The sequence below is a fragment of the Lepidochelys olivacea genome, assembly GCF_965140295.1.
Source record: "Lepidochelys olivacea isolate rLepOli2 genome assembly, chromosome: 6".
Classification (NCBI taxonomy): Eukaryota; Metazoa; Chordata; order Testudines; family Cheloniidae; genus Lepidochelys; species Lepidochelys olivacea.
This window is the reverse complement of record NC_140416.1, coordinates 28226450-28246470: the sequence shown is the minus strand read 5'-3', so window position 1 is coordinate 28246470 and position 20021 is coordinate 28226450. Positions and strand designations below refer to the sequence as shown.

The window sequence follows — 20021 nt, the reverse complement described above, 5'->3', positions numbered from 1 at the left end:
CTGAAGTGCCGTCCAAAATCTGAGAGGGACCAGGTGTGGAACGTGCTTTCAGAAGTCTTAAAAGAGCAACACTCCAATGCAGAAACTATAGAACCCAAACCACACAAAAAGAAAATCAACCTTCTGCTGGTGGCATCTGACTCAGATGATGAAAATGAACATGCGTCGGTCTGCACTGCTTGGATTGTTATCGAGCAGAACCCATCATCAGCATGGACGTATGTCCGCTGGAATGGTGGTTGAAGAATGAAGGGGCATATGAATCTTTAATGCATGAAGCGGGCAGCATTATCTCCTGAAAATGTAAACAAACTTGGTTGTCTGAGCTATTGGCTGAATGCGAAATAGAACTAAATGGAGTTGTAGGCTCTAAAGTTTTGCATTATTTTGTTTTTGAGTGCAGTTATGTAACAACAACAAAATCTACATTTGTAAATTGCACTTTCATGATAAAGAGATTGCACTACAGTACTTGTATGAGGTGAATTTAAATACCTGCATTGTAAAAAAAACAAAAGAAATATAATTTTTCATCAAAAATAAATATAAAGTGAGCAGTGTACACTTTGTTTTTTGTTATAATTCAATATATTTGAAAATGTAGAAAACATCAAAATATTTAAATAAATGGTATTCTATTGTTTAACAGTACGATTAATCATAGATTTATTTTTTCAATCGCTTGACAGCCCTAATCGAAATAGATATCAGAAACTTCTCTAGGTTCCTTTAGCCTTAGGAGGAAGGATCTTAAAGGGAATGAGGAGCTGAATAACCATTCCTGCTTCATGGGATATCTACATTGCTAGCCATTTGTTGTATTAACAGAGTAAGAATGCCTGCAGCCAATGAAGGAATAAAGAAAGAGTGCATATGCATTTCTTCCATTTTCTACTGCAGTTTTTATAAAACTAAAGTTAAGAACTTGGTGGCTTAAAAGTCCCCAAGTCCAAACGCACTGGGTTAGTGGTGGTGTTGCAAATGTACAAAGCTAAAACTCCTGATGACCCCCATGTTGTGGACTCTCATGGTTTAGTCACAAGTCTTGCAACTTTTTTTTTTCTTTTTCTTTTTCTTTTTTCTTAATACTCCAGCTCCTGGAGGAACTTCATTAGGCAAGAACCTGAGCTTTCACTTTTTTTTTAAATGTAAAGTTTCTGGCTCTCATAGTTGTGGAGAAAAGCTTGCAAGTATGACCCCAGTGCAGCATAAAGGCTAAGAAACCAAAGGTAATTTTTTTAAAAAAGGAAAAAAGTATTCTCCTTGAAACTCTTATGATTTTTTTAAAATCCAATCCTTTTTTTTTTGCAGGGGGAGGAGAGCGACTCATGATTTTTGCATTCTCATATGTCGAGGCCTACACTCGAGAACACAGCTGTGTTTGGTTTAAAAAATGGCTAGCTAGTTTATTCATATGAACCTGCCATTCTTTGGTTCAACTATATCTAGTATCTTTTGTGCTAAGAAGTACTGCAGGTGATGGCCTCTTACAACTAAAAAAAGCATCATGTCCGGATTGAAGGCAGCTATCATATTCATTTCCTAGGCCATGAACTAAGCTTTTGAGCTTTGGAGGCTCTCGATACATGTAACTTCAGTGTCTTGATTGAACTGGTTTCCTCTTGTCATTAAATCTGATTCCTCCGTATTCAGCTGAAATGTCTTATTAGCAGAAGGTAACTTTTGACACTGATTGTATATTTTCTTCCTTATTAACTTATGAAAAAAGTCCCAGGTTTTTTTTCTTATTTTCCTCCCTTTTCCACACTGAAAAGAAGAATACATAAAACCAACAACTAAGGCACTGTGGAGTTTATTGCTGGATGCAAACAACCTGTTCTATTCAAACATGCATCTGAAGAAGTGGGTATTCACCCATGAAAGCTTATGCTCCAATATGTCCGTTAGTCTATAAGGTGCCACAGGACTCTTTGCCGCTTTTACAGATCCAGACTAACAGGGCTACCCCTCTGATACTTGGAATCTGTTCTGTTGATACAGGAAACTGCTTTTAATGCTCCAGCTGGTCTTCCTTACCGCATTAAGTTTTAGGTGGATGTGTCAGTATTTGGTCTGAGACTAATTTCAAGAGTTTTCAAGCTAATGTCAAAAAGGAGCAATTGGATATTAATTCTGCAAAATGAAAATATTCATGATAGCTTGCAAATATTTTTTAAATGCCACCACTATTTACCATGCAATACGGTGTAATACTTCCAATAAGGACTGTGGTGGTGATGCATGGGGGTTGGAGGGGGACTGTGAGCTGAATTAATATAGTATTATTTTTTCATCTCTTAAAAATCTATCTTAAATGTCAGATCATTTTCAGTGTGTTTAGAGGAATCTGAATGTAATCAGCAAGGATGTCTTTCAGACAGCATAGGTGAAGAACAGCAGCTGGTATTAAGTGAGCTGAAATCTTCTAATTATGGATGATCCCCTTTCTGTAGAGAGATGCAGGGGCATTCCTATCCTCTTTGCTTTGCAGGTAGTGAGCAGTTCACATAGGGCCTGATTTTGCCATCCATATTTATGCTGAGAAAGAGGCTAGTCTTGTGGCTAAGGTGTAGAAGACTGAGATTCAGGAGAATTTGGTTTCAGTTCCTGACTTTCACGAGCTTCTTGTGTAATTTCGGGGGAAGTCATTTAATTTCTCTCTCTCAGTTTCTCTTAAGTTTGTTATTGCATAAAAAGTTGTGGGAGCTTAAGTGACTTTACCACAACATCAAGAAAGCCATATTACAAATACTCATTGAGCTATTTAGATAATTCAGTTTAGGAATCTCATATCAGCAACAGGTAACGTCAGTTTAATTATAAGGACAATATTCTGTTGGTTCCTAGAAGAAAATCTGTTCACATTTTATACCTCTAATGTGTTTTTGTTCATTTTTATTAATATTATAATAGCGCCTCGAGGTCTTCAATGAAATTGGGCTACACTAGGCTAGGTGCCGTACATATATATGTAAGAGACCATCCCTGACCTAAAGAGTTTACAGCCTAAACAGAGAAGGGGTGGACAGACTTGTGTGCAGTCACTCAGTGACCGAGGTGGAAATAGAACCCAGGCCTGTAGGCTCGTACTCCAGTGCCAGACCTTCGCTTCTCCTGAGTGGTTGTCCCTGCCTTTTCACTGATATGTGTCATGAAGGGTGCAAGGATCCATCTTCCCCTTTCCTTTATTGTGCACCCTACACAATGACCCGGGAGAATTGCAGTCCCTGAACTTCAGATATTGCACATTGTCCGGAAGAGTGTTTCCAAGTGGAGCGTGGTCCCTCCTCTCTCCAGGCAGAGTGCATGTGCTGAGGGGACAAGCTGCATGTGTTTGGGGTTCCTACTTAGAGCTCTGGCTAAATATTCTATTTAACCTTAAGGGACCATGTTTCTGATCCTATTTCTCACTATAAATCATTCTGCATAAATTATTCCAGTACAAGTGAGGGATCTGAACTTGTCAGCTCAGTGTTTCCTATGAGGTACTCTTTATCCTCAGCTCCTTTGGATTTCCATGTCAGTTGAGGGTAGACAGCACTCAATATTCAGAGACCTACATTCTGCTATCCAGCCATATCTCTGGAAATTTTTATGACAGAAAACATAACCCAAGTCAGAAGATGGACAGCTTGCAAACTTCACCTGAGAGAAAGGCATGCACATACCTGCTGCTTAGCATGAACCTCTTTCAAAGTAAGAAGCCATTATCTAGAGTAGGGTTGCCCTCATTTTGAGCTTTAGTGTTGGGAATCATTATTGAAAGAGGTGATGTCAAATGAACATACTTCCATTCTTCCATTAAGATAGAAAGAGGAAAGCATTATACAGTCAATCAATCAAAAAGACAGTGTGTTGCTAGAAAAAGGTGCACATCTCAGCACTTTCTGAGAACAACCTATATTAGTATAGGTATGAAAACTAATAAACACTTTAATGCAGTGATTATTCAGCACTAAAAAAAAATGCAGAAGCAAGTGGCAATCTATTTCTTATCTGATACTGAACTTCAAAAGTAAATTATTTGTCACTGAAAATGTTAATGACATGGCTGCTAATCATTTCTCCCTCCCCACACACACTGCTGTATATTTTATAAATGTGTGTACCCCTCCCAGTAGATGAGATCTCTCTGAGTAATGAGCTAAAAATGAAGATGCTGAGGGAAGAAGCTGAATTTACTGGAAGTTTTGAAGTGTGGGTATGTACCTGAGGTTCGGGCTCTGGCTCTTTGTCTCAACATTTTTTGCTTGGACAAAAAGATGCAGTATGAAAGAAATCACACCCTTCCTGTTTTACTGTATTAAAATATATTTAATATCTGGAAAGCCCATTATAGAGACATTTAAACCTAAACTTAGTGAATTAGTAGAAGCTATATGGAAGGGAAAAATTGTGTGCTGGCAAAGGAACTGACTAGATGAGATGGCAGGCCTTTTTTCCATCTGCAATATCTATAGACATAGGCTTAGTTTATTATGTTGGGTCAGGCAATCTGGGCCTTCACTCTCACTTACCAATGTTGCCAACTATCTCAATTATATAGAGAGTTTCATTATATTTACTGCTTTTCTTAATGTCCCAGTGGCTGGAATCAAGAGGCTGCATGAGCCTCTCAACTTTCCCTTTTTTTAAAAAAAGGTAAACCTTTAGCTGCAGTAGAAAAACTAGAAAATGTGAAGCGAGAGCCCTGTAAAGGCTCAAAAACCAGAAGGCAAATATAAATAATCCAAGTTTATTATTTAAAACCTCATTACTTTTAGGCCAATATTATTACTTTTTTGGGATCTGACTCACTGCTATTTTTCTAATGCTTGGGTTTGTTGATACGGCACTTCTCAACCGAGTACAGGATCTGGAGGTATTTGTTTCCTGTGTGTAATTAGCAGGATGAGCGGTTTCTGTTGCGCTGGATTTTCTCTGCCTCTCTTCTTTCATTGAGTCCTTGATGTGCCACTGCACGTAACAAGGCTCAGAGGAAAATATCTAATACAGAACTAACTGTGTAGAACATCATCAGATAGTGTTGGTTTCTCCGTTTGACACTGGAACAGTGGTGTGTCAATCAATGAAGAGTCCAAAAATGCTTGCTACACGTTTGGTATAAGATCTGATATTCAAGAGGCATGTGATGAAAGAAATAGAGGCGGTCCAGAAGAAATATGCATGGTGCAGAAAGGATGGGGGAGAAATGTGTTGTGCCCCCAAAAGGTACACTGCCATTGTACAGGAATAGTTCATCTTTATGCAGAGATTGACTTGTAATGTTGCCAAGGCCCGTGCAAGCTTGGTTATTGGTTCTGAAAGTAATTCATACTGCTAAAGATCTAAGTAAACCTGACTCTGTTCTCCCCCACCTCCCTTTATTCCTCCTCATATTTTGTGGGCTCACAAATGGACTTATTCTGTTTTTTGCTTTCACTGGTGTAAATGAGGAATAACTCCATTGAAGTAAATGGATTCACACCAGTATAAAACTGGTATGAACAGTATTAGCCAGTATTAGCACTCTGAGTCTTGAAATGGACATTAGAAAAAACTAATGATGAATCTTACCTATTGTTATAGAGGCAGAATGGACACTATTTTCTCCACCTTTCTGACTAACTTACGCAAACTAACAGTACATAAGTACTTTCACAATACTGCCCTTAATTTGCTTTGTGGCATTCTATTAGCAGATCTTCTGTGTATCAGGAGAATAGTGACTAATGATTCCAAGATTCAGCAGTATAACAGGAAGACAGACACTCTCTTTGGCAGCTTTGGGATTTTTCCTTTATTATGATGGAACAACCATTCTGATTAATCAGATGATGTCTGGTCTACAATGACTTTCAGCTGTGGATGAAGGCTTGTTATCCCCAGGTTGGTCAGGCTATTTATGAGATTAGTTCCTACAAATCCAGGGATATTAATAAGTGAGGGTGAAGAAATTGTTCTCTCTGAAAATAAAGAATGATGCTTTGTATTTTAAAGTACTCTTTTTAATGTTGAAGTTACGGTGTTGAGGTTACAGGTGACACTGGAGTTCATGGACTTGCTTTCTGATTTAGGTCTTCAGAAGGGCGGATGTCCTGGCATTGTGATTTCAGAAATGTGCACTTAATTGTATCAATTTCAGTACCGCCACTATCCAGCACATCCTTTTGAGAGGGGAGAACTTCCTTAAGGCCAGCATTAATAGGACTAAATGAGTCACAACTGTTTCAGTTTGAGGAACTCTCTGCCATAACTGTGACATAAGAATAGCCATATTGAGTTAGACCAAAGATCCCTCTAGCCCAGAATCCTGTCTTCCGACAATGACCAATGCCAAGTGCCCCAGAGGGAATGAACAGAACAGGTAATCATCAAGTGATCCATCTCCTGTAGCACATTTCCCATCTTCTGGCAAAATCAGGACCTGATTACATTTCTATAGTCTTTTTTTCTAAAATGGAATCTAAACTATTAGATTCTTTTTAAGTTTCTAGTTGACCTCTTAGTGTTTCAAGTTGGGAGACTGCCATACTGAAAGCCTTTACTTTTCCATGTTCTCTCTTGGATACCGCTGTTTATCAGCTAATGTTAATGGTGAAGTTATTGGCATCTATCTTCTGAAGGACCAAAACAGTAATTCAATCAACTACAAAAAAGCCATGATTCCTAGTTCTAGCTTATCAGCTATTTTAGAACAAGATTAATCTCATGGTAATCAACTTAATGTACTATATTTATCAACATTAGCTTATGTTGGGATATTCACATTTGCAAAATTCTAGTTCTAACCTTGGCATAAATATTGCATGATGGGGAGAGAACTTATACTGGGAGTTGTGATGTGCTGCAAGTTATTGAGTGAAAATAATTTTCCTGTCATGTTTTTGCTCTACCTGTAGTGTCAGAGACAGAGTGCTGACATCTCTGGTCTGCTAAAGCCACGTGGTGCTGTGTAAGATGCTACACAGTGCTAAATGGCCAGATATTCTTAACAGAGAATTTCCATTGTGTAGGGGAAATCTCTGCTGCCATAGAACTGGTAGAGGTTGCATAGTTACCTCTTACACTAGCCACCCGCAAACCCCTAGCATAAGGGGAAATAGTGTGTTAGGGGTGGGGTGGACCTTTGCTCCTCTATGCCTATTTCTCCACTGGCGCTCCAGCTCTAACTTAAGCGTGGGCTGGGTGACCCTGAATCTGGAAGCTGTATTTGGCTTTCTGTGGCTGCATCTCTCCACTATATCAGGGCCTGAATGCTTTAGTGCAAACAAGCTACCTGTCGCTCTGCAAGCACAAGACTAGAACACAAAGTCTTTCATTGATGATTGAGTTTTTGTGGGTGATTTGTATGTGCTGTTTATATCATTTTCTTTTCATGCTAGTCATTTTCCTTTGAAAAGACTTTGGCTGACAGGTGTTTGATGGGAATGAAATGTGGCTTGTGATCTTCATATTCCTATCTGTTAATAAACATGAGGAAACAGTGTCTTAAAATCTTTGTCACGGACATGATAAAAGGAATGGCAAATGACACAACAAGAATATATCTAAAGCTGCATCTACACACACAGTTGTGCTGAAATAACTACACCGGTTGTAATTCACACCATTTCTTTCAGCACAAGTCTGGGTGTGGATACTTATTTCAAAATCCAAGTGTCCTATTTCATTGTTGCTTAAGTTAGTAAGTCAATCTTTTACTTTTACAGGGAGTCCTCGGACTTACGATGCCCAACTTATGTCGGATGCCACAGACAACGCTTTTCAATTAACTGCCTGTTTCGCCCTTAGGATGCTCAATTTGCAAAAAGTTTGCTTGAAATCACTTCCTGGTTGTGTTTATACTGTTTTGGAGCTGGAAGGGATTGCTTCTGATTGGCTTTGAGGCAGTAGGGTAGCTTGTTACCAGGTAGCGTTGCTACTTGTTTTTGATTGGCTCCCAGCCCTAGGCTCAGCCAATCAGAAAGCTTGAACAGTGATTGGCTGAGGCTCAGCATGCGTGCTGTTCTCCCTGGCTTTCTGAGCCTGTGTTACTGGCATTCTGAGCAGCATATGTGAGTTTATAGGTTTGTTTGAATGCTGTTTACAAAATACAGTGTACAGTAAATATATTGATGTTGCAACATTAGTCATCTCTAATTCATTTAGGACAAAAATCTAGGTTATTGTGGTGAAAATAGTGTATCAAGTCTTGGTTCAGGAACCAATCCCCCCTTCATCCCATTGATTCCTATGGGAAAAGCGGTTTTGACTTGCATCGTTTCGACTTACAACGCAATTCTGAGAAACGAATTGTTTCGTAAGTCCGAGGACTCCCTGTACTTTGACTGTGAAATAAATGTCCACACCCAGATGTGTGCTGAAATAACAAATGGTGCAAATTACAACTGGTTAAGTTTTGGTGCAAATTTGCATGTTGACCAGTCCTCATTGCCTGACCCAGTGCCCGTTGCAGTCAATAGAAGGCCTCCTGTTGGCCTCAGTGGGCCTTGGATTTAAGCCTGAATGAGTGTATGAAGTAAAATGTTTCCTAAGTATCCTGCTACAGATGTTATTTAAAAACAAGATTTGTGGAATGCATCTCCACTTTGCTATTAATATTAGGTTCAGGAAAGCACTTAAGCAGATGCTTAAGTCCCATTGAAGTCACTGAACTTAAACACGTGCTTAAGTGCTTTCCTGAGCCAGGACCTTAGTATCACCAGATATTATATCAACAGGAGTTATCCCATACTGTGGTGGTTGTAAAGTAACTCCAGTAAAACCTCTAATTTTCAATGTTTCTAGTATTAGTAGGAGCAAAGTGGAGAGACTCCCCAAGAATCTTTTATTTATTTAAAAACAACACTGTAGCAGGATACTAATGAAAGTGGGGCTAAATTATTTTCATCCAGTTAATTATATCCATAGGACAGATTGTTCTACAATGGTTAATAAAGCAAAAAGACTTTTAAAATAAAAATTAGAAAACTCTACCATTTGTTTCTAATAAATCTTAAAGCACCACTGAATCCAAAGTTGACAGACGAGTGTCATATTCACAGATATTAAGGTGCTTAGAAATTTTTGCTCCTACTATGATAACTTATTATCATATTGAACCATATTATCAATATAAACATGACCAATGAGACAAATAAAAAACAATTAGATTAAGAATATAAGGATTTATAGGACCCTTTCAAAAAGACTGCTAGGTACTTAAAATGGTTTTATTTCTAGTAGCATTCTAATTTTGCCTTAATGAAACTTTAACTACTTATACATAAAAAAGTGGCAGCACATCTGTTAATATCACAAAGATTTTTCATACAGGTGGGATGTGCGTGGTGTCTTTTTTTTTCTGGTAATTCTGAATAGATCAAAAAATTCACAAGAGCAACTTTCAGATGGACTTTTGGAAGGAAAAAGCATTGAAACTGGACTTGAGGGATTGCTTGCAGACTAGCAGTAGTGAGTGTTATGAAAAATCTCCCCAGGAAGCAGGGTGTCTGTGTGTGTGTGTGTGTGTGTGTGCATGCGTGTGTGTGTAAAATTTTTAAGTTGAATTTAGTGTTAGTGAAAAGTGCTGGATTGAAAACTCTGAGAGGAAACAATTTCTCAGTGTATCTACAGAAAAGGCTGACATCAACAGTGCAAGCATAGCAGAGGCAGCTCACATTGCTCTGAGAATGTGTTTCAGCCTTTCAGAGAAATAGCCTGACGGCATGTTTTCTTGACATGGTAGATAATGCGTATGTAAATTTTTGCTAGCACCACTGCATCTCTACCCTTTTGGTGCCTGTTGTTTAGCATTTTCTAGTTCAAACATGTCTTGATTAGAGTGTTTAATGTATAAATGTTTGATATGCTAAAGGCTCTCTGGTTATAGCTTTAGGTGATATTTCTGGGGACATTTGCAATGCCATCCATTTTAGGAGATGTTTCCTTTATGAATGCTGATTAGAGCTGGTCAGAGTGGTTCCTCCTCCCCACATCCCCCCCAAGTGGGAACACTTCAAAAATATTTTTTGTTGATATTTTTCCATGGAAAATTGCAACTTTTGAATGAAATCAAATCCCCAAAGATTTGGATTGGGAAATGGTGCCGTGGTGTCACATGGGAGGTGTAGTTTGGGTGCCTCAAGCTCCCATTCTCTTCTCTGGGTCAGGCTCCCCAGCTGGACTTCATCTCCCGTGATGCACCACAGCCATGGAGACTCCCATGAAGCACTGTAGTGAGCTAGCAAAAGGTGAGACCATGTTTCTTCATGGGAGATGTAGTTCAATCAGGGAGCCTGAGCAGTAGAGGAGAATGAATGCATGAGGCACTTGACCTACTCCTCTCAGGAGGCACTGTGGTGGCATTTCTGAGTGGAAACATTTTGGCTTTTGGCCAAACCCAAGCCATTTAGATTTTTAGCCATAAACCAAAAACTTTCCAATTCTTGAGTTTTCATTTTTTGTTGAAAAGATGAAATTTTCCTGGGCGAGCAGATGCTTTCAGCAAAAATGTGTTGAATGGAAAATCCAATTTTCATTTGGAAAAACTAGTTTTGATGGATAATTTTTGACCAGCCTTAGGGTTGACATGACATAAAGCACAGCTAACAGCCATTCACATTGTGATTGGACAGGCTACATTGTAGGTGGCAGAATATACAGCTTGCCCTCAGGATTCTCAACACTCCATTTTGTATTGCTAAATAAAGATATGATTTGATTTTTTTTTCTGTACTTTTCATGGTTGTATGGCAGAGACCCTAATGTCAAAAAGACTCATTAATCCTGTTTCCCAAGTCAAGACATGGCTCAGAAGAGATTTATATGTTTTAATATGTATGAGTGATGTAGGGGCAATTTATTAAACTTTAAGCAATCTTGTTTTAAGATGGAACTTCTTCAGACTGACAATTTTTTAAAATCAGAGTATTCAAAAATAGTTAAACTGCTAATTGTTTTATGCTGTTCTATTTGAAGTATATTCCTTTGCTAGATGCATCTTTTAAAGTAAATTCAGTTCCAGGAAAAAGGGTGGGGGGAAGTTTCCCAAACAATCTGTGGTATTGGATTAAGTATGTGAATGCATTACTTTGGCTATAACTTTTATTTACTCAGGACAATATCTGTGGATTTTGACATAGAAATCCTGCATAAAGCAAGGAAATGCATTAGGAATGAGATCAGTTTGTTAGGAAACAGGTTGAGGCCCACACTTAACGTCAATTAAGAGCAATTGGGAGTGGAAAGTTTCATAAATGCCAGCTGAACTCAATTTGCAGAGATAGCCAATAATCAGCTGATGTGCTGCCAAAATTCCACTAGGGCATCTTTCAAATGTTCTGCATTAGTTAGTGAATATGTATGACATTCCCTGGATAAAAAGTTTTCTACCTGACCAAAACCCACCAATTCCATATCCTTCCTTGGCACATCTCAGAAAATGCATCCGTTCCATATTGAAAAAGCAAATAGAGTTCCTTTTGCTTTCCCTTTTTTGGCACAAGGAGCTGTAGACCAGTAAGGAATTGGCCCTAGTATGCTTTTTTTTTTTTAGGCTGTCCGTTTCCCCCATACCCTCCCACCCACCCCAAATTATGAAAAACATTACAAATTGCTAAACCAATGTGTATGGAAAGAAACGTAATAAAAATACTAGTTGATAGTGTGGCCTGTTCGGGGCAGGGCATTTGCCAAGCCTATTGGCCTGCTAGGCAAGGCTGACACCTTCTTAACGAGGTTTTGGTCCCTAATCCCTTCAGGATCCCTTAACTGGGGAAGAGGGGTTAGTCAGGGAGAACAGGGATTTCAAAAGCCATCTCTTAAGTGGCTAGAGGAGCTAGTGACCAGGAGCAGCAATGGGAGTATTGCGAGGGAGTTGAGCGAGAGCGCAAGAGAGCCAGATACACCTAACATTCTCTAAACTTACACCAACAAACGCTCCTCACCAAAACAAACAAAAGAAAAGCTACAAGAGTAAAAATAATACAGGTAGAAGTCCAGCAGCAGAGTGGAGGCAATCCAGTTTATTGCACTGAATGCAGAATGCATAATTACCTGCCTTGTGGGCAGGTAATGTGTGCATTTGGTGCAAGCAGCTCATGGTCCTCAGAAACCAAGTACGAGCTCCTGAGGCCAGAGTGGGTGAACTGGAGGCACTAAGGGAAACTGAGAGGTACATAGAGGAGACTTTCCAAGATGCAGTACCGTGATCCACCCACGTCTGACAGCCTCTGTGCTGTTGAGGAGGACAAAAGTCTTGGGGAAGAAGAACATCAGACTGGAACAGAGGGAAACTATCTCATAGTTGGGATCCTCCTTTCAGATGACGTCATGGTATCCTCTCCTATGGAGGATACCCTCCTGGAGAGGGAACCCTAGAAGAGACAGGTAATAGTAATGGGGGATTTGATTATTTAGAAATTGGGTTTGTGATAACCAAGAGAACCACAGAGTAAATTGCCTGCCTGGTGTGAAGGTTGCAGATCTAATTTTTCCCACCCATGTGCGGAATGAATTTTGTTATGTGCACCAATATAGAAGTGGTGTGTGACCTCCGTATTGGTGTGCACAACAAAATTCATGTGGTGGTGGGGGAGGGAGGGGTTTGGAGCATGGGAGGGGGCTCAGGACTAGAGAAGAGGATTGGGCTTGGGGTACAGGGGAGTGAGGGCTCTGGCTGGGGGTGCAGGGTCTGGGATGGGGCTGGGGATGAGGGTTTGGGGTGCGAGAGAGGGCTCAAGGCTGGGGCAGAGGGTTGGGAGTGCGGGGGGGCGGGGGTGAGGGCTCCAGCTGGGGTGTGGGCTCTGGGATAGGGCCAGGGATGAGGGGTTTGGGGTACAGGCTGCCCCAGGGCTACGACGTGGAGAGAGGACTCCCCCAGCTCTCTCTCCCTGCAGCAGCACCCTGGGACTCTCATCTCTTCCCAGTCTCCACAGCCCAGCTGGGGCTGCAGAGAGGTGGCTACTGGGGCTGGGAGAGAGTCGTGTCTCTCCCTGGCTGCTGCACGCAGCACAGCTGGGGCTGGGAGGGACGCCCCAAACTTAGTCACAGCCCCACCTGACCCCACTGACCCCCACCCACCCCTTATTTCTTCCACTACTTCACCTTCCACATCCTCTCCAGGGTCTATGAGACACCTAATTACTGGAGCCATACCTGCGTGGCTCCTCTAATTTGGTGCATGGCCCTACATTCTCTTTTGTGCGGCCACTTAGGCGTGAACCTTAGAAGGAACGTAGCTGGGGAGAAGCCGGTGGCTGTGGTACATGAAGGTACTAGTGAAATAGGGAAAGGTGGGAGAGAGGTCCTAGAGGTCAAATTTAGGCAGCTAGGTAAGAGATTAAAGTCCAGGATTCCCATTGTACATTCTCTGAAACGCTTCCAGTTCGGCATTCAAGGCTAGGTAGACAGGCAGAGCCACAGAGTCTCAATGTGTGGATGAGATGATGGTGTTTGGAGGAGGGATCTAGGTTTATTAGGAACTGAGGAACCTTTTGAGAAAGGAGGAGCCTATACAGGAAGGATGGGCTCCACTTAAACCAAAATGGAAGCAGATTGACGGCATGTAAAAAGGTCGGAGGTTAAAAAGGTTGGAGAGGAGTTTGTAAACTAAGGGCTGGGGGAAAGCTGACAGGTGCTGAGGAGCATGTAGTTTGGATAGAGACATCCCTTAGGGGAGGACCTATAAATGGGGATTCTCTATATCCTAATAAAGAGCAGAGGATAGAAGTTTATAAAGTACAGGTAGGGGCTGAAGAGAAACGGTCAAATGAAGAGTCCCAGTCAATTACATCACATGAAGGCAGACTAGTAAATACTGACAAATTTGATAAGTGCTTGTAGACAAATGCAAGAAGTCTAAACAGTAAGATGGGTGAACTTGAGTAACTGATATTAAATGAGGATATTGATCTAATAGGCATGATGATGATCAATGGGACATGGTAATACCAGGGTACAAAATATAATAGAGTAGTTCATGCTGGTGGTGGAGTGGCATTATATATGAAAGCATTATGTTGAATATAGTAAAAATCTTAAATGACTCAAACTATACCATAGAGTTTCTATGGATAGAAATTCCATGCTTGAATAATAAGAGTATAGCAGTAGGAATATACTACCAACCGCCTGACCAGGATGGTGATTATAAAATGCTGAGGGAAACTAGAGAGGCTATAAAAATAGTTGAAATCCATCATTATTGAGTTTTCTATCTCCATATTGACTGGGTATATGTCACCTTAGGATGTGATGAAGAGATAAAAGTTCTAAACCACATAAATAAATGCTTCTTGGAGCAGCTAGTCCTTGAACCCACAAGTGGCACACAGGATATGATAGAAGTGGTGAATGTGGTGGAGAGGGAAGGAATACTAAAGAAGCTAATCACAGTAGCATTTAACTTCAAAAATGAGGAAGCTAGTTAAATGGAAATTAAAAGGAACAGTCGTGAGTGAAATGCCTGCGAACTGCATAAAAAGTTTTCAAAAACACTATAATAGAGGCTCAAATTTAAACATATATCCCAAATAAAAGAGTAGACCAAAAAATGCCACCATGGCTAAGCAACAGAGTAAAGAAGGCAGTTAGAGACAAACAGGTATTCTTTAACAATTGGAAGATACAATCTACTGAGGAAAATAGAAAGGAGCATAGTGAAGTGGAAAAATACAATTAGTCAGGCCAAAAGAGAATTTAAGTAGCAACTACCAAAAGACACAAACCAACAGCAACAAAATGTTAAAGTACATCAGAAGCAGGAAGCCAGCCAATCAATTTGTGAGACCACTGGATGATTTAATGTTCTAAAGGAGCTCTCAAGATAGGCAAGACTATTGTCGAAAGCTTAAATGAATTCTTTGCATCAGTGTTCACTGCAGAGGATCTGAGAGAGATTCCTATTCCTGAGCAATTTTATTTTTAGGTGAGGAAGTGTCTGAATCCAAGGAAGTGTCCTGGATTGAGATGTCGACTGAGAAGGTTTTGGAACAAATTGATAAGCTAAACAGTAATAAGTCAGGTTTCAGAGTAGCAGCCGTGTTAGTCTGTATCTGCAAAAAGAAAAGGAGGACTTGTGGCACCTTAGAGACTAACAAATTTATTTGAGCATAAGCTTTCATGAGCTACAGCTCACTTCGTCAGATGATGAAGTGAGCTGTAGCTCACGAAAGCTTATGCTCAAATAAATTTGTTAGTCTCTAAGGTGCCAGTAATAAGTCACTGGAACCAGATGGTATTCACCCAAAAGTTCTGAAGGAATTCAAATATGAAATGGCAGAACTACTAACTATGGTATGCAACCTTTCACTTAAATTAGCCGCTGTACCAGATGACTGGTGGATCACTAATGTGACACCAATTTTTTAAAAAGGTTCCAAAGGCAATTCTGGCAATTACAGGCCAGTAAGCCTAACTTCAGTAACCAGGCAAATTGACTGAAATGATAGTAAAGAACAGCATTATTGGACACACATAGATTAATATAATTTCTTGGGTAAGAGTCAATGTGGCTTTTGTAAAGGGCAATCGTGCCTCACCAATCTATTAGAATTATTTGAGGGAGTCAACAAACGTAGCCAAGGGTGATCCGGTGGATGTAGTGTACTTGGACGTTCAGAAAGCCTTTGACAAGGTCCCCCACCAACAGCTCTTAAGGAAAGTAAGCCCTCATGGGATAAAACGGTAGGTTCTCTCATGTATCAGTAACTGGTTAAAAGATAGGAAACACAGAGTAGGGATAAATGGTCAGTTTTTGCAGTGGAGAAGGATAAACAGCGAGGTCCCGCAGAGATCTATCCTGGGACCAGTGCTGTTCAACATATTAATAAATGATCTGGAAAAAGGGGTAAACAATGAGGTGGCAAAGTTTTGAAGATGCTTAAAATTACTCAAGATAGTTCAGTACAAAGCAGATTGTGAAGAGTTACAAAAGCATTTCACAAAAATGGGTGACTGGGCAACAAAATGGGAGATGAAATTCACTGTTGATAAATGCAAAGTAATTTACACTAGAAAACATAATCCCAGCAAAACACAGAAAATGATGGAGATCTAATTTTAGCTGTTATCACTCAAAAAAGAGATCTTGGTGTCCTTTGGATGTTTTCAGAGGACTATCCACCTCAATGTGCAGCAGCAATAAAAAAAAAAGCTATCAATGGTAGGAAACATTAGGAAAAGGGTAGATAATGCGCTATATACAGCCATTGTAAACCCACATCTTGAATACTGTGTACAGTTCTAGTCACCCCATATCAAAAAGGTATATTAGAACTGGAAAAGAAAAGCAACAAAAAAGATTAAAGGTACAGAATAGCTTCCATGTGAGGCGAGATTAGGAAGAATGGACTGTCCAGGTTGGAAAAGATACAGCTAAGGGAGGGATGTGATAGAGATCTATAAAATCATGACCGATGTGGAGAAAGTGAATAAGGAAGTGTTATTTACTACATCACAATACAAAACCAGGGGTCACCCAATGAAATTAATAGTAGGTTTAAAACAAACAAAACAAAGTATTTCTTCACACAATGAACAGTCAACCTGTGGTACTCATTGCTGGGATTTGTGAAGCTCAAAAATATAAATAAGTTAAATAAGTTAAAATAGATCCATCAATGGCTATTTGTCAAGATAGTCAGGGATGCAACACCATGCTGTAGGTATCCCTAATCTTTTGACAACCAGATGCTGGAAGTGGACAACAGGGCGATGGATCATCTGAGAATTGCCCTATAGGATGTGGGAACTAAGGGTGCAGGGGTGCCACCCTGTGCCCAGGGTCCCGGCGCTGCCAGCCTGGTGTCCAGGGTTCTGCTCCTGGCCCTGCACCTGGGGTCCTAACTCCTGGGTGCAGAACCCATGCCCGGGGCTCTGTTCTCAGCCTCACATGTGGGGCCCCAGCTGCCACTGGCCTTGCGCCCAGGGGCTTAGCTCCTGGCTGCTGCCAGCCCCACACCGAGGGCTCTGTTCATGGCCCCACACCTGGAGTCCGCATATGGGGTCCCGGCTGCCGCCGGCCCCGCACCAGGGGCTCTGCTCCTGGCCCCACACGTGGGGTCCCAGCCTTGGTCTCCTTACCCCTGTCTGCTTCAGACCCACCCAGAGCCAGGGTCCCACTCCTGGCCCTGGCTCTGGGGTTTGCGTGGAACGGACAGCAGAAAGGGGGTGGTGAGGTAAAAAGTTTGGGGTGGGGACCACTGGCTTTCAGCAACCACACTGTAAAAAATGTTCCACTGAGTTGCCCTTTTCTGTTCATTCCCTTTGAAGCAGCTGGCATTGGCCACTGACAGAAGACAGGAAACTGGGCTAGATGGAACATTGGTCTCATCCAGTATAGCATTTTGTATGTTAACACTTATCATTAGACATCAGGGACCTATCCTGCCCCCCTCCTTTAATGCATAAAAATGTACATATCTATGTATGCTGCTAAAACAGTGTTAACATACTTCCTGAGCTGATCCTTCATACAATAGCCTGATGCATTGTAATCTGAGTCTGCTGTCTCTGGGAGTTCCCGGGATACAATTTCTGTGAGGGAGAAGGGAGGTGGCTGGGTAACAGCCCTGTGTCACTTCACAGGCCCCATACTAGTATAATGAAAATGTTCCTTACAAGTGACTTTGTGCTGTGCAATAATACAAGAATCTCATCAGCACAGCAATCCTATGTGTTCTGCAATGTTATGTACTTTCTGGCCTGATTCCCTGCCAGAATGGTGCTAAGCATTCTCAGTGTAAGGAGAATCAGGCCCTTTGAGTTGTTCTTAATAGATTATTTTGCTACACAATTGAATATTATTACCATATGTCAGAAGAGTGCATTGACACTCTATTGTACTATATCAGTCTGACTTTATCCTGTTTTGATTTATTTATTTCATTTTAGATTTTCTGGCCTATGAAGAAGCACACTAACAGACTGAGAAGCATGGCTTGTCAAGGTGATGACTACTTAGATTCCCTTCCATTGCCTGTTCAGCGGTAAGTGCTGATGTGATTTGTTGTGTGTTTATTGTGTGATGTTATAATTAATTATCTATATCTATATATCTATATCTGTTGTGACAGGGTTGGGCCAGATGGCTACAGGAGAGTGATAGAAGGCAGATATATTAGCCCCAGGTTAAGTAGGTCCTTTTCCCTGGGTAAGGTAACAGGGAAGGTTCCAGAACAATCAGGAACTTTCTGGAAACAATTAAGGCAGACAGGCTGATTAGAACACCTGCAGCCAATCAAGAAGCTGCTAGAATCAATTAAAGCAGGCTAATCAGGGAACCTGCGTTTTAAAAAGGAGCTCACTTCAGTTTGTGGCACATGTAAGGAGCTGGGAGCAAAAGGCGCTAGGAGCTGAGAGTGAGAACGCGAACTGTTGGAGGACTGAGGAGTACAAGCATTATCAGACACTAGGAGGAAGGTTCTACAGTGAGAATAAAGAAGGTTTTGGGAGGAGGCCATGGGGAAGTAGCCCAGGGAGTTGTAGCTGTCGCACAGCTGTTCCAGGAGGCACTCTAGACAGCTGCATTCCACAGGGTCCCGGGCTGAAACCCGGAGTAGAGGGCGGGCCCGGGTTCCCCCCAAGCCTCCCAACTCCTGGTCAGACACAGGAGGAGTCGACCTGGATTGTGGGTTCAGAAAAATGGCCAAACTGAGGGCTGCCATGAAGCTCCAAGGCAAGCAAATCTGCCAATAAGCGCAAGACCCACCAAGGTAGAGGAGGAACTTTGTCACACTATATATTATGATACAGCATGGCCAGAGGGCAGCAGGAGAGTGTTAGAAGGGAGCCTTATTCCCTGTAGAGGGAAGAAAGTTTGCTGTAAATTAATTAAAGCACCTGAAGCCAATTAAAGCACCTGAAGCCAGTCCTTTAAGAAACCCCACATCCAAGGCAATAGCAAAAGAACTACTCCAGGTTTTTGCCAGAGTGGGCATCCCTAAGGAGATCCTGACAGACCAAGGACCATGTCAAAATTAATGAAAGACTTATGTACCCTACTCCGCATCCAGGCCATATGGACCTCAGTCTACCATCCACAAACAGATGGACTGGTTGAGTGGTTTAACCTTACCCTTCAGAGTATGATCTGGAAGGTGGTAGCTCAGGATGGAAAAGACTGGGATACCCTTCTACCGTATCTAATGTTTGCTATACGGGAAGTCCCGCAGGCGTCCACTGGTTTCTCTTCCTTTGAACTACTATATGGATGCTACCCACGCGGAATTTTAGATATTGCCAAGGAAGGTTAGGAAGAACAACCTAACCCAGGAAAGAATGTCATTGAGCACGTGACACAGATGAGAGAGTGAATAACTCAAGTAACCCCTATAGTACGAGAACATTTGGAAAAAGCACAAGAGGCCCAGTGGACATATTACAACCGTCAGGCGAAAGTATGGAGATTTCAGCCGTGCTAGTGCCGACACCAGAAAGCAAACTCCTGGCCAGCTGGCATGGACCATGTGAGATAGTGAAAGCCATTGGGGAGGTGGACTATAAGGTCAGACAACCAGACCGCCGAAGGCCAGAGCAAATCTACCACATCAACTTACTGAAGCCCTGGCGTGACCAGGAGACGTGCCTGGTCATTTGGGGAGCTCCACCCCAGACAGATGACCCACAGGGGCAGGTGAAGATATCTCCGGAGTTAACTCCAGAACAACGAACAGAGGTCATTGATATGATCCAACAGAACCAGGACGTGTTCTGTACACAGCCGGGCCTTACAACACTGGTCCAAAGTCATATTGTCACCAGGCCCGGAGTAAGGGTGATAATAAGACCATACCGGATACCGAAAGATAAAAGGGAAGAAATTAGGACAGAAGTGAAGAAGATGCTGGGACCTGGAGTAGAGGGTGGGCCTGGATCCCTCCCTCTCCACTCCCCTCCTCTAGGACACTAGTGAGGCAGTTAATACCTCAGTTCAGGGGCAAGAAACAGTGCCCTGAACCCCTCCCCCAAGAAGAGAAAGCGCGAGTCCCATCATAGTAGTGCCGGCAATTTGCCACAATATATAATCTCATTGTATGCTAAATAGAGTTAAATTGTAG

The 20021-nt window shown here is 41.6% G+C and overlaps 1 protein-coding gene across 1 annotated transcript in view; it reads left to right on the top strand.

Annotated features, from left to right (window-relative positions):
- Positions 1-20021, top strand: part of INSC (INSC spindle orientation adaptor protein) — a 219093-nt gene that overhangs the window by 49866 nt on the left and 149206 nt on the right. The window contains exon 2 of the mRNA XM_084632660.1: positions 17857-17951. Coding sequence (XP_084488786.1) covers positions 17869-17951 — 83 coding nt within the window. The 5' untranslated portion in view covers positions 17857-17868. The remainder of the gene's footprint in view (positions 1-17856; positions 17952-20021) is intronic.